Source organism: Lolium perenne, chromosome 7 (genome assembly GCF_019359855.2).
Source record: "Lolium perenne isolate Kyuss_39 chromosome 7, Kyuss_2.0, whole genome shotgun sequence".
Taxonomy (NCBI): domain Eukaryota; kingdom Viridiplantae; phylum Streptophyta; class Magnoliopsida; order Poales; family Poaceae; genus Lolium; species Lolium perenne.
This window is the reverse complement of record NC_067250.2, coordinates 11,577,327-11,591,623: the sequence shown is the minus strand read 5'-3', so window position 1 is coordinate 11,591,623 and position 14,297 is coordinate 11,577,327. Positions and strand designations below refer to the sequence as shown.

Here is a 14,297-nt window from a genome sequence, read left to right as displayed (position 1 = left end):
AGAACGGATGAGTTGCACAAAATATAATATGTTTTATATCAGAAACCATAAATGAAGCCCGAGCTCCATGGTGGCCATTTTTTGATTTTTTTTTTGAAAATGGCATTTGTAAATTTTAAAAAGATCGGAAAAAATTCTAGGTGTAGACAATGTTGGACTCTACCGGTGTGAAAAATGCTGATTGGATTTTTTTAAAATTCTAGGCTACACAACAATGACAAATATGATTAATTTTCAACTTTTCAAAATGTGCACGGCTCCCAGATCCCCACATTTGTCATTCTTGGTGAGACAAAAATACTCCATATGTTTCTGAATATAAGATGTCTGAGTGTCGTCTTAAAAGTCACAAGGCTTGGATTTGGTCGATCTCTCTATCAACGGAGCACGAGCAGCCATGAAGCTCGATGTAGCTTCTGCGAGTGCCGATAGGTTCAGTGTCGTATCCAGTGGGGGCTCCATGCACCCGGCCCCTCCAAAAGTATACAACTTCTTTTAGCTAGTAATATTTGAATTAATGGTGGCTAAATAGAAAGTACAAAAGTGATTTTCTAAGCTTGGCACCCCTGGTGATCTTGTTCTAGATTCACCGCTGAATAGGTTGATTATCTATCGCGACTCGCCTGTGAGCTGAGGTGATGTGTGTGCTATGGGTTAAATCCTTGAATTAAGAGTGCAGTGTAAATACCAAGAATATTCCCATGCGCATAGATCCCTAACTGTAGATCCTTTTGTCACTTCCGTTTTTTTCACTTTCATAAATTTCTCGAACACTTCAAACTCTAGAAATAAGATAACTGCGCATTACAGTATTTATGCGGCGCCTATGCATGGTGGCGGGGCGAAGGATTTGTCGAGCCCTCGAATAGTGGAGCCCGGTTGGACATTCGTTCCAGGTCTAGCTCCTGCTCGTGCCAACATGCCGATGCTCGATTGCGACTCGCGATCAGGCTAAGGTGATGTGTGTGGTGTTAGTTCAAGTCACAACAATCTTCCCCACACAAAAAGAAGTCATAAAAAAGTCTTGAATTAACGCTTTTGCAAAATTTAGCAAAGAATATGCCCATGGACAGATCCCTGCTGATGGACAGCATGTCAATCCTGTTATGTTCTGTTGTTATTCTCGTGTGGCTAGGAAGATTTCAAACGCGTAAGAATAAATTACCAGCCTTTTTGACCCCAAGCTCTCATCAAACACATCGCCGTCGACGCTGGAATGACTCTAGGAAACAACTGCGATGGCGACGACCCCAACCCGCGCAAAGAGCCAACATCTCATCTCTTCTTTTCCCTTCTGGTATGGCCCTCATCGTATTGTTTTCTCCAAAGGGTTCAGCAGATCAAGAACAAAAGGTGCACAAAATATCTTTTATAATATCCAGTCGTTTCCTACCCTCTTCCAACGGCCAGGATCACCTCTCTCTGCCCCCATCGACGGCCACCACCCAGCCCCTCATCCACCAACCCACCTCACCACAAGCATCTTCCGTGAGCCCTGTCCATACACTCGAACCTAATGAGAAACCACAAGACATTGTTTTCTTCTGAGCCAGATGATTAGTTTACTCACTATATTCATGCACGTTCCGGCTGCTATTCTCAATATGGATTTTATTTTATGCACGGATTTTAATCAATCCTTCACGGATTTGTTGGGAACCTTGACTCTAAACCCTACATGAAATCTAATTCGGCTCAGAATTTATTCCGTGAAAACACATCTTAAAACACATCAGAATTTATTTTGTGTGCTGATTTTAATCAATCCTTCACGGACTAAGGCTGACCATAGTGGTAAGTATCATGTAGTAGTAGTATCATGCATATGATACTTGTGTATGATGTGGTAGCTAATTATGCTATAGTGGGTAGTAGTATCTCTATAATGAGTAGTATCATGAAGTAGTATCATAGTTATGTTGGAGATATGCTCGAGAGGCAATAATAAGTGGTTATTATTATATCTTAGTGTTCATGATAAATGTTTACATCCCATGCTATAATTGTATTAATTGGAAACATTAATACATGTGTGTTTCTTAACTAAACCGGAGTCCCTAGTAAGTCTCTCGTTTGAACTAGCTTGTTGATTAATTGATAATCAAGTTTTTCTGATCTTGAATATTGGATATTATTAATAACAAGATCATGTCATTAGGAGAATGATATGGTGAACACACCCATAGTAAGCATAGCAATAAGATCAAGTCATTAAAGTTCATTTTGCTATAGCTCTCAAATACATAGTAACCTAATCCTTCGACCATGAGATCATGTTAATCACCCACACCGGACGAATGTTTTGATAACATGAAACGCTACTTCGTAACTAAGTGGTTATAAAGGTGGCATTGGGTATTCTGAAAGTATGAGTTAAAGCGCATGGATCAAGAGTGGAATTTGTCCATCCAGATGACAGATAGATATACTCTAGGCCCTCTCGGTGGAATGGGATACAATTAGCTTGCAAGCATGTTGACTGGATCACAAGGGATGTCATATAACTTTACGAGTAAAGAGTACTTATTAGTAACGAGGTTGAACTAGGTATGGAGATACCGATGATCGAATCTCAGATAAGTAAAGTATCACGCGGCAAAGAGAATCGGTATCGTATGTTTATGGTTCTTTCGATAATGAAGTCATCGTTGAATATGTAGGAGCCATTATGAATCTCCAGGTCCTGCTATTGGTTATTGGTCGGTGAGGTATCTCGATCATGTCTGCATAGTTCGCGAACCGTAGGGTGACACACTCTAGGTTCGATGTTGTTTAAGTAGATATGGAATATGAGATGGAGACCGAATGTTGTTCGGGGTCTTGGTTGGAATCCAAGACATCACGAGGAGATCCGGAATAGTCGGGAGAATAAGATTCATATATGGGAAGTCATTTTCAGGGTTACCGGAAAAGTTCAGGATTTTTCGGTATTGTACCGGAGGTTCTAGAAGGTTCCGAAGGGTACCATAGTGGGACCCACCTATCCCCGACGACCAACATGGACCGGAGGGGGTCGCATAGGCCCACGTGGGCTAGACACACCAGCCCCCCAAGGCCCATGCTGCTGGATCAAGTGGATAAGATCAAATCCCTTGAAAATAGGAACTTCACTTGGGGGGAAAGTTTACCCCCCCTTTTGTGGCCGACCCTAGGGCTTGGAGGAGGGGCCAAGGCAGCCCCACGCCTATATAAGAGGGAGGGGAGGGTTTGGGCGCAGCACAACATTTCCCCAAACCCTAGCCGCCCCTCTCTCCCTCCTTCTTCCTACGCATGCTTGTCGAAGCCCTGCAGGATTTCTCCTCCACCACCATCACCACGTCGTCGTGCTGATGGGATTCTGAGGGGACCTACTACATCCGCTGCCCCGCTGGAACGAGGAGAGGGCGTCATCATTGACACCGTACGTGTGGCCGAGTACGGAAGTGCTGCTCGATCGTAGCACTGGAAAGGACCGCAACATGTACCGGAGTTCGTCAAGTGTACATCTACATCAACCCCGTGATCTTATCTCGTTAAAACTTTGGATCTACATACGAGGGTTAGTTTCTCACCTATCTCGTTGCATAGATCTCATAGATTGGATCTTGACTTTTCCATAGATTGGATTTTGATTTTATTCGTCCTTGCGGTAGGAAACTTTTGTTTTTGTTTTCTATGCTGCGAACCCAACAAGTTATGCTATATTTATTAACTTGTAGAATCTTAATGTTAATTTATGGACAAGATTTGTTTGGCATTAACTTTTTTCTCGTGATATGTGCCATGATACGGTATCCACCTATGTTACTCTAATCTCCCCTCTTCTCCTTTAGTTGTCACATCAGCATTTTTGTTGGATCAATGTACATGATGCTACTCCCTCTATCTCGGTTTAACAGGCGCACACGTAGTTTAAGACAAAGTTTTACGATTAACAAAATTAATATAAATTATATGTCTATAAAATCTATACCATTAGATTCGTATTCAAAAAAGTTTCAGATAATATAACTTTTATAACATACATTTCATATTTAATTACCCAAAATAATGGTCAAACTAATTTTTTAAATAAACATGCGCGTGACGGAAGAAGGACCTAAAATACTGAGTAGGCTAATATGGTTTGCTAAAGCTATTTAGTACCACTACCAACTACTCCCTTCAACTTTATTATAACTTTTTGAAACAGTTCTTTGTGCTACTAATCAGGCTGACTAAATAACAATATCATGCTTACAGCAGCCAGTGGCGGCTTAGGCTTGACACCAGTATGATCACAGTCCATGGACCGCGTCCAGGGAAAACACCCTAGCCGACGCCACCCCAACGAGTCCAGGAAAATCTATACATAACCAAGCCCTCCACCATCAACCTCCGCCGTCCCCTCCTCACCAACCTCGCCATCTCCGCCCGCCCGCCCGCGCTCCACACACAGCCCATCCACCATGGCCGCGCACTCCGTCGCCGCCGCGCACGCCACCATCGCGGCCCGCGCGGGCGCCGCACCCACCGCCGCCGCCGCTCCATCCGAGCGCCTGGGGTTCCGCCTCAGCTCGCTCGCCGGCCGCGGCCTCCGCTCCCCGCTCCGCGGCGCCCCCTCCTCGCGCGCGCGCCGCACCCAGCGCGTGCGCGCCTCCGCCGCCGTCGAGGCCGTCGCCGCCGCCGCCACGGGCGAGCTGCTCGACAAGTCGGTCAACGCGATCCGCTTCCTCGCCATCGACGCCGTCGAGAAGGCCAACTCCGGACACCCGGGCCTGCCCATGGGCTGCGCGCCCATGGGACACATCCTCTACGACGAGGTCATGCGCTACAACCCCAAGAACCCATACTGGTTCAACCGCGACCGCTTCGTCCTCTCCGCCGGACACGGATGCATGCTCCAGTACGCACTGCTCCACCTCGCCGGATACGACGCCGTCAAGGTAATCCTCGCTCTATGCTTCATCTCTTCTTTTAATCGAGCGTAGAATTCGCCGCCGGTTCCGGTTTGTTGGAGATGCGAAATCGGTAGTTTGGTGCAGAGCTGGTAGGTGAAACAGTGGACAGGCAGATCCTGACTGCTATTTTCTGTGTTCGTTTGGTCCTTCCTAGGAAAAAAACGCCGTACCTCTGTCCAATTGTCAGAGATCTGTTTAGTTCAACTTTAAGTTACTTCACAAAAAATTGTTGGAAGCTCAGATGTTGCACCTTGGTCTCATCACTCTTGTTTAGATGTAAAAATATCCTGGAGTAATCAACTGTCTGTTTAATATGGCAATTTTACATCACCTCTTATGGCGCCACTGACCCTGTTGTAAACATGTATGCTGTTGCAGGAAGCGGACCTGAAGCAATTCAGGCAATGGGGAAGCTCCACCCCCGGTCACCCGGAGAACTTCGAGACTCCCGGAGTTGAAGTCACCACTGGTCTGTTCACCTCTGCTGAGCTCACAGCAACTCTTGACCATCTATATCGGAGAACGGGACTAAAAGTTTGCTTTTTTATGCAGGTCCTCTTGGCCAGGGTATCGCGAACGCCGTCGGATTGGCACTTGCCGAGAAGCACCTGGCAGCTCGTTTCAACAAGCCTGACAGTGAAATCGTGGATCACTACACGTAATACTCTGACCTTGTTGTTTTCCATTCAGTTCCAGTGGTGCAGTGCGTTAACTTGCTATGTGGATTCTGCATATTAGGTACTGTATTGTGGGAGATGGGTGCAACATGGAGGGTATCTTGAACGAGGCATGCTCGTTGGCTGGGCATTGGGGTCTTGGCAAGCTGATCACTTTCTACGACGACAACCACATCTCCATCGATGGAGACACGGAGATTGCTTTCACAGAGGATGTGAGCGCCCGCTTTGAAGCTCTTGGGTGGCACACAATCTGGGTTAAGAATGGCAACGATGGCTATGACGAGATCCGCAAGGCCATCCAGGAAGCTAAAGCAGTTACCGACAAGCCCACTTTGATCAAGGTTAATTTCTTTTGCTATCCGGGAATTATCTTTGTCTGTTGTGTTGTAGAGTTCATCATGCTTACCCAAGATATTGCTCTTTTTAGGTGACCACTACGATTGGTTTTGGATCTCCCAACAAGGCCAACTCATACAGTGTACACGGAGCTGCGTTGGGCACCAGCGAGGTTGAAGCAACCAGGGCAAACCTTGGATGGCCCTATGAGCCTTTCTTTGTGCCTGAGGATGTCAAGAGGTTTGTTAGTTTGTTGTGTGTGTTGGTTTTCTGAAATGAGGATGATGAAACTGCTTGCTTATCATTTCTTTGCATGGACTGTTGCAGCCACTGGAGTCGCCATGTGCCCCAAGGTGCTGCCCTTGAGGCTGATTGGGATGCTAAGTTCGCACAGTACGAGCAGAAGTACCCAGAAGATGCCGCGACCCTGAAAAGTATTATCACAGGAGAGTTGCCTGCTGGCTGGGCTGATGCTCTTCCTGTAAGTGATTTGCCATATTTACTTGCAAAAAATACTTTATAGCTGATGTGTGAAACGACAAGATCACTGATGGTAGATTGTTTGATTTTTTTCCAGCAATACACTCCAGAGAGCGCAGCAGATGCCACAAGGAATCTCTCTCAGCAGTGCCTGAATGCACTTGCTCCAGTTGTGCCTGGTCTTATTGGTGGTAGTGCTGATCTTGCGTCCTCCAACATGACACTGCTTAAGATGTTTGGTGACTTCCAGAAGGATACTCCTGAGGAGCGCAATGTCCGCTTTGGAGTCAGGGAGCATGGAATGGGCGCCATTTGCAATGGCATTGCGCTGCACACCCCAGGGCTGATCCCATACTGTGCCACTTTCTTTGTTTTCACTGACTACATGAGAGGTGCCATGAGGATCTCAGCCTTGTCCGAAGCTGGAGTTATCTATGTCATGACCCACGACTCTATTGGTCTGGGTGAAGATGGCCCGACCCATCAGCCCATTGAGCACTTGGTGAGCTTCCGTGCCATGCCGAACATATTGATGTTCCGCCCTGCTGATGGCAAGGAGACTGCTGGAGCATACAAGGTCGCAGTCCTCAACAGGAAGAGGCCATCTATTCTCGCTCTCTCCAGGCAAAAGCTTCCTCATCTGCCTGGCACCTCAATTGAGGGTGTTGCCAAGGGTGGGTACACCATCTCCGACAACTCAACCGGCAACAAACCTGACTTCATCTTGTTGAGTACTGGTTCTGAGCTGGAGATTGCTGTCAAGGCTGGTGAAGAGTTGACCAAGGAGGGGAAGACCGTCCGCGTTGTGTCATTTGTCTCATGGGAGCTTTTCGACGAGCAGTCAGATGAATACAAGGAGAGCGTGCTTCCAGCGGCTGTCACTGCAAGAATCAGCATTGAAGCTGGGTCTACCCTTGGATGGCAAAAGTACGTCGGATCCGCAGGCAAGACCATTGGCATCGACAAATTCGGCGCAAGTGCTCCTGCTGGAATCATCTACAAGGAGTACGGTATCACCGCCGAGAACGTCGTTGCCGCAGCCAAGAGCCTGTAAGATTGCACTTCTTCAGGGTTTTTGTCATCGTTGATGCCAAGGAACACCACACTTGCCCAAAGCGTTGGAATAATGGAGGGAGAGAGAGGATGCCTGCGTCGGAAGCGTGAGTGGTATTTTAGGCCTGTAATAAACAATGCCTTTTCCATTTGCGTTGGTTTTATTTGATCGCCGCCCCTTAGATGATTCATGAAGGGTGTGCCTGATTAAAGTGGGGACTCGTTTTGGTGATGTCTTAAATTGAACTGATAGTCGTGCATATGATGGGATTGTTTCATTCTCCCTTGAGATCATCATCTCAATTGGTTTATGATATGGTGCGCCCTTCCCCTGTAGTTTGTTTCTTCTTTTCCTTCTCTCATACAAATGTTTAGATGCCTACTATCATCGGTGCAATAAACATAGTGTTCCACTAGTTGGTTGTGTTTCTTTGAGGTGTCTTGTTCTCCACTCGTTCTTTACAAAGCTGAAACAACATCCTGCAGTGAGGTGTCTTGTTCTCCACTCGTTCTTTACAAAGCTGAAACAACATCCTGCAGCAATTTACTGAGACGTTTTTACAATGCTGAAACAACATTCTGCAGCAATTTTCTGAGGAACCATGGTTGGCTCATGCATTCGCTTGTCTGATCTCCATTCTACCTGCTTGGGGTCGCATTACATCACTTGACACAAGTGGCAGGCACGATGCTATATCTCTTTAGCCCTTCATGTGGCCAGCAGCATGGCGTTTCTGTTCACTGGATGAAGATAGTGTCCAGGGCCATCCACCGGTATCTTGAGAGTCACGAAGGCTTGTGGCTGGAGGAACGGAAGCAAGATAGGCTATCCATATTGTCATCCTGTTAGATGTGCTGGCAGCCTCATGTCAAGATGAGCGTGTCTCGGGTCAGAAAGAGACCCAGGGGGAGATAGCGGAGCCTGTACTTGTTTCCTACAGCCGCAGGACCGCAAAGGTTTCTCCTCATCTGGGCCAGATACAACTCGACAGGTAGGATGAGGATGAAGGGCCAAACGTTGAAGCATCGTTTGGACGTGTTGCTGCAATGTGATTCCCGGTGCCTGTCAAGCCTACGCAACTCATCTAGATACAACATACAATTTCTAGTCTGTGTATATGGATGATCTCCATTCATCGGGGCTAGAGGAATTGGAATGGAGAGGCAGAGAGAGCGATATTTATGGGGCGAGAATTGGTGAAATGAAGGTGCCTGTTGTTGGCCCACCGGATTGCAGGGCTTCAGCAGACTTCTACTCTTAAGCACATGCGGCACAATACCCTTTCTCCAGTCATTGATTTGCTATGTTAACATTTATGTTTGGGAAAACCACATACCTGCTGCGTTGTAGGCTCTAATATCTCACAAGTCGCATGCCTCCCAACCATAACTATGAAATTTCTGGATTGTGAAATGTTGCAAAGCCCAGGATAGAAAGGGAAAGATATGTTGTGGTTACAAGATGAAATTTCCTCTTCCAATAAACCTCTTTATCGTAAAAGTTTGGTTTTTAGTGCTGGGCCTTTTTTTAATAGAAATCCTAATTATCTTAATAATTATGAATAGAATACGGGATATTAATGATTGAATGTGTAAATAAACATTACTCCCTCCATACCAGATTAATGGGCAAATACGCACTTCGAGAAACAAGTTTAACTACTAATTTGGTCAATAAAATATAAGATATATATCACAAAAATTATATTATTGGAAACATATTTTGAATACGAATCCAATGGTATAATTTTTGTGGCATATATCTCATATTTTGTTGACCAAATTTGTAGTCAAACTTATTTCTCGAAGTACGTAATTGCCCATTAATTCGGTACGGAGGGAGTATATTGATTAATAGGCTCCATTCCAAAGTCAAAAAGCAATATTTGGCCTGCAAAATTAAAATAATTGTTCTGTTCTCTTTTGTAATATAGAACAAGAAGCATAAACTAATTGGGTAGAAAAGTGGGGAATGATCTCTGGATTGGGCTCCCTGGTTCTTTCGTATACAACCAATCTGGTTAAGTCCTCGTCTCAAATTGGGTGCATGCCTTATTTGATAGAAAAGTACTTCTATCCAAATGGATTAGAGCTTGCACAAACATACTCAAATTTCACTCTAAAAGAGAAGACGCCACAAAATCTGAACATGGAAAAGCATGTTATTTTTATTTTCAGAAAGAGATTAGAAGAGACATAACTATACATGCCAAACTAGCATGTTGTTCAAGAATCTGACATTCGACTTGTCTAACTGAGATTTCTACGCAAGGAAAATATGCTATCCATACTATCATCCTTTTTGATGTGTTCACAGCCTTAGGATGTGCGTGTTAATCACCGAGTGGAATGTAGCGGAACCTGCACTTGTTTCCTATAGCTGCAGTACATGCAAAGGTTTCTTCCCACCCGTGCCAGTTGCCATACCATCACAAGGGTGAGGATGAAGTGGATTAGTGGACCTCCTGGTCCTGGAACGGGACTTCACTGCCGCAAAATAATTCCCGGTGCCAGTCAAGTCTAAACAACTCAGATAGATAGAACCATAGTTTTGAAAACCGGACTGATTCGGTGGTTCGACGGAGAAAACCTGAACCAATAGCATCACCGGGTTTTTTAAGAGGCATCGGTCCAAACAACAAAAAATCAGTAAAAAAAGATGTGGAGAAATTGAACTATAGACCTTCATCTAGAGAGAAATAGTACCACATAATACCCAATGGCACTTGGACTCACAATATTTTGTGATTACATATTGAAATATACTCCATATATACCTTTTATGTTCGTTTTTCTCCGAAATTTGCTTAAATTTTGACTAAAACTAATGGTTTTTTGTCGTCATCGAACCATATGAACCGGTGGTCCGACCAGCGAACCAGTGAACCAATCGCCTCACTAGTTCGATCATCTGCCCGGTTTTTAAAACTATGGATAGAACACACTCTCTACTCTCCGAGTATATGAATAATCTCCGTTCACCGTTGCTGGAGGAAGTGAAACTGACAGGCTCGGAGATGCTAGTATTTATCGGTTGGAAATAGGTGACATGGAGGTACCCCGCTAGCCATGACCCTTTATATATATTGCTTCTGCTACTATTTTACCACATGCGGTAGTTGATTTGTTATATTCACCTTTATATTAATTCGCAAAAAAATATTCACCTTTATGCGTGGTAAAACAATAGATTTTTTTTGCGTCATAGGCTCTCATCCGTTGCACCCTCCCAGCCATGACCCTGCATATTGCTAGTGAGCACATTATGACTAGCAGTGTACTATGCCTACAATTAGTTTACTGTATCATGTTTTTGCCGAGTTAGGCTAGAGCTGATGGTGTTAGAGCATCTCTAGCAGAGCCCGTATATCGTAGAACCGAAAACGTTGAGTTCGGTCTCCCGAACTGTTGACAAGAGTTGGATTTTGTCACGGCAAAAAATAGAAACCGAACTCACGAACTGAAAACGCGGAAATCAAACGTCGCGGGAAAATCAAACTCGCGATTGAATCCGATTTGTTCCGATCAAGCTGAATTCGTCGATACTTTACATTAATGTAGGCAAAATACATGATAGTTCGACCTACATTCGGTAATTAGGGACCTAAAACGACTAGATTAGTCCCCGGATCGACTAGAGTGTCATCGGGGCGCTTCCCGTCGGCGGTGGAGGGTTTTTGCTCGCCGGCGTTTCCTAGGCGACGGTGAGCGCTGCCATCTCGAAGGCCGCCGCCTCAGATGTGCTCCCGCAGGCTAGAGACGGCCTGTCGGCGTCGTCGTCGTCGTTGCCGCGCGGGGGCAGCGCCGATAGCGGCAGGCTGCACGAGCCGGCAGGGGGCGCCTCGGCTTCTCCTTCTTCGGCCGCCTCCTCGCGTGCTTGCCGGCGCGCGATAACTTGTGGCCACTTCCGGCCCGCCCGCTTCCATGCGCCGTCGGAGCGCGACCGCCTCGCGCGCTCCGCCTCTGCCCGTACACCCGACGGACGCCGAGGTTCCTTTCCGCCCCCGATTCGGCCCCCTCCCCTACCTACGTGTCTTAATTGCCCCATTGCGGATGGAGCGGTGGTGGCGGAAGCGGCGGAGCAACGTCAGAGGAGGAGGAATGGCTCGCCGAAGAGGAGGTAGGCGGCGGTGGCGGGAGTGAAAGCGGCGGAGGGGAGTAGGGTTTAGAAACCGAACTCCCCTCCGTGGCCCCTTTTAATACGGGGCGGCCACACAGTTTCTCGGAGGCCCGAACTCGTTATACGGGCCATGACGTGAGTTCGGGTTCTGGCCCATCTCCGAACTGAACCCGTATTCTCGCCGGAGTTTTTTAGTTTTAGCTTCTTTTACGGGCTCTACTAGAGATGCTCTTATGGCGTACAACCACCACTGGTTAAAGTACCTGATACAATTTGGATGCATGTCGCACTAAAAGGAAAATTACTCTTCTAGTCAAACAGATTATAATTTGCATAATACACACAAACGTTACACTACAAAAGATAATGACATGATCATATCCAAACATTGAAATCCATTTTTTTCTTTTTCAGAAAAAGACTAGAAGGGGGGAAATTAGAATACGATGCTAGCTTGTTTTGCAATTCACCCTCGCGCTTCCATGGGCCAATGTCCTTGAATAATTCAGGCTTGTGCAGTAATTAATATGGTTCATCGTAAATCCTGGGAGAGGCATGGCCTGGTGCATTCCCATGTGAACCCTTGGCGCATTCCCATCCTTAATCCTACCCACGATTATCTGGTCCCAGATATGACAGGGACTATGGCATTGTAAAAGCTTCATTCCAGATGCCTCCGAACCCCAAAATTTGGAATGACACAACTACACTCGATAGATTTGTTCATCAAGGGTCGCATTGTAGTTTCCCTAGTAGAACTATAAAAAATGGAGAGTCTAACCTCTCTGCATATGTAACTATTTGGGTAACAGTGTTGATATCTTAGCTCGCACAGATGTTTCTATAGAAATGCACCGCGAAAGGGATGGAAAGGCGAAGCTCTGTATATATATGCATCACTGTACATATATGAATCAATGCATCTTGCACATGCATGGTTGTCTTGCATTATTTGGAGATTCCAGAAACAGTAATAAGTGGGGTCATGTGATGGATCCTCTTGTTAGTTCAGTTTGATCTCATATTTAATTAAGTCTTGAACGGTCTTTAAATCGAATATTCAGGTAATGAACTACCATGCTTTTGCAGGACAGGACTAATAGAGATATAAATGATTATTGTGCGTGCATGTGTTTGTAATTCAACTCGCAATTTAAGAGATCGGGGAGATATTTGGTAATTGATCACCTTCATCACATTCCAGATTTGGTTGAGCTTCTTGTACCCCAAAGCCAGGGACTACTCCTGGCCAATGTAACACACACGTGCGCCCGACAACAAGGCTAATACTTCCCATATCGATCTACAGAAATTCAAAGCTCCTCGATTTCCATTACATATGACGTTCATGCAATCGCATGGCGTCTACTTGAACTCCTCTGTCGGCTCTACAAGAGCAACTGTCATGGAGAAAATAACTCGAGGAATTAGCTCAGGTGCTTCCAGCAATTCGCGGTGCCAGTCTCTTCGAGGTACCTTTAAAGATCTATCGTCAACCCACTACTAGTCGACCGAGACCGATAACCCAGCATATGCAACATGGGCCGACGGTCAGCAGATCCCAGTACTACGGCTTGAAATTATGTCAGCCATTGATCTCACATATAATTAATTAATATTTTTTAGTTTACATAACCAAGGGTATACTTGTCCGTTGCGTTCGGTCTTCACATGCATCGTGTGGATAAACTCCCCATAGTAGATCAAGCTATCGAGCACTCCCCAAACCCGCAGATTAGGCCGTTGCCGATTTTCCCTTTGGCATCATCAAGACCACGACAAGGGGAGCAGGACACCATCTCCCACCATCACGAGCCCCGTAGCGAGTGTACAACATCATGCCCACCTCCCAACTAGGATGAGAGATGGCGTGTGCATAGATGACCCTTCCCCGCTCAATACTCCGTTGCTGCCACCTCGACGTCATGGTCACTGGCCCGCAGTTTAGACGCCAAGGTAACGTCCTCCCCTCTTCCCTCTCCTCTACTGTTTGCGCCATGATGCATCAGACTTCATCTGTAAGTCCTCATTTGAAACTGAGAATTGGTCATGGCCTCACATAGGCCTCCAGAATTGCCAAGCGCGTGCCGACCTCCTCTAGTGATTGGTGCAGAGGTCGGAGTGAGTCGTCGATGGATGGCGCCCGCTTGTTCAGGCCTTTGATGTTTTCCACGACTTGACCGCTCGTGTTGGCCATGGCCTTGATGGAGTCACAGACCGCTATGAGAGTCGAACTCGTGTCAGCACCTTGCTTGGTGATCTGTTCCATCAGCGCTGTGAACTCCACTCGACATTAGGAATAGTTTTAAATAGCCGGCTATAGCCCCGCTATAGCCCGGCTATAGCCTTTCGAGCAAGGTGCGGCTAAAGGCATTCACGTGCTAAAAGGTGGCTATAGCCCGCTATAGCCTGGCTATAGCCTTTTTCGGAGGTCGCGGCTATATCCTATAGCCCGCTATTTAAAACTATGGGATTTTACCGTCCCAGGAAAGATCTGAGGTCAACTCAGGGCCGTGAAAAAATCAGCATCCCAGCAGTCTACCACAGCCAATCGCCTCCTTGTCGGTGAGCGCGTCGACGCTCGCCGCCGCTGCCGCGAACGAGATATGGGGTCAGTGTTGAAGAAGAGAACCCACTTAGATCTCGCACAATTCCACTTCGCACGTTCTCTCGCGATTTTTGGGTGGAGAACTGAAGATCGGATGGCTA

General features: G+C 46.2%; 1 protein-coding gene across 1 annotated transcript; it reads left to right on the top strand.

Annotated features, from left to right (window-relative positions):
- Positions 1 to 4,356: 4,356 nt before the first annotated feature.
- On the top strand, positions 4,357 to 7,804 carry LOC127311435 (transketolase, chloroplastic). Its single transcript, XM_051341865.2, has 7 exons — positions 4,357 to 4,904; positions 5,298 to 5,388; positions 5,472 to 5,577; positions 5,658 to 5,940; positions 6,027 to 6,175; positions 6,263 to 6,416; positions 6,513 to 7,804. Exons 1-7 carry the CDS (start codon positions 4,428 to 4,430, stop codon positions 7,467 to 7,469), a joined length of 2,217 nt encoding a protein of 738 aa, XP_051197825.1. The 5' UTR covers positions 4,357 to 4,427; the 3' UTR covers positions 7,470 to 7,804.
- The last annotated feature ends 6,493 nt before the right edge of the window (positions 7,805 to 14,297 follow it).

Excerpts from the sequence above, each read along its gene's own strand:
- LOC127311435 (XM_051341865.2), top strand. The coding sequence starts at position 4,428 with ATGGCCGCGCACTCCGTCGCCGCCGCGCACGCCACCATCGCGGCCCGC. Across the intron at positions 4,905-5,297 it reads CCGGATACGACGCCGTCAAG|GAAGCGGACCTGAAGCAATT; the intron begins GTAATCCTCGCT and ends ATGCTGTTGCAG. Across the intron at positions 6,417-6,512 it reads GCTGGGCTGATGCTCTTCCT|CAATACACTCCAGAGAGCGC; the intron begins GTAAGTGATTTG and ends ATTTTTTTCCAG.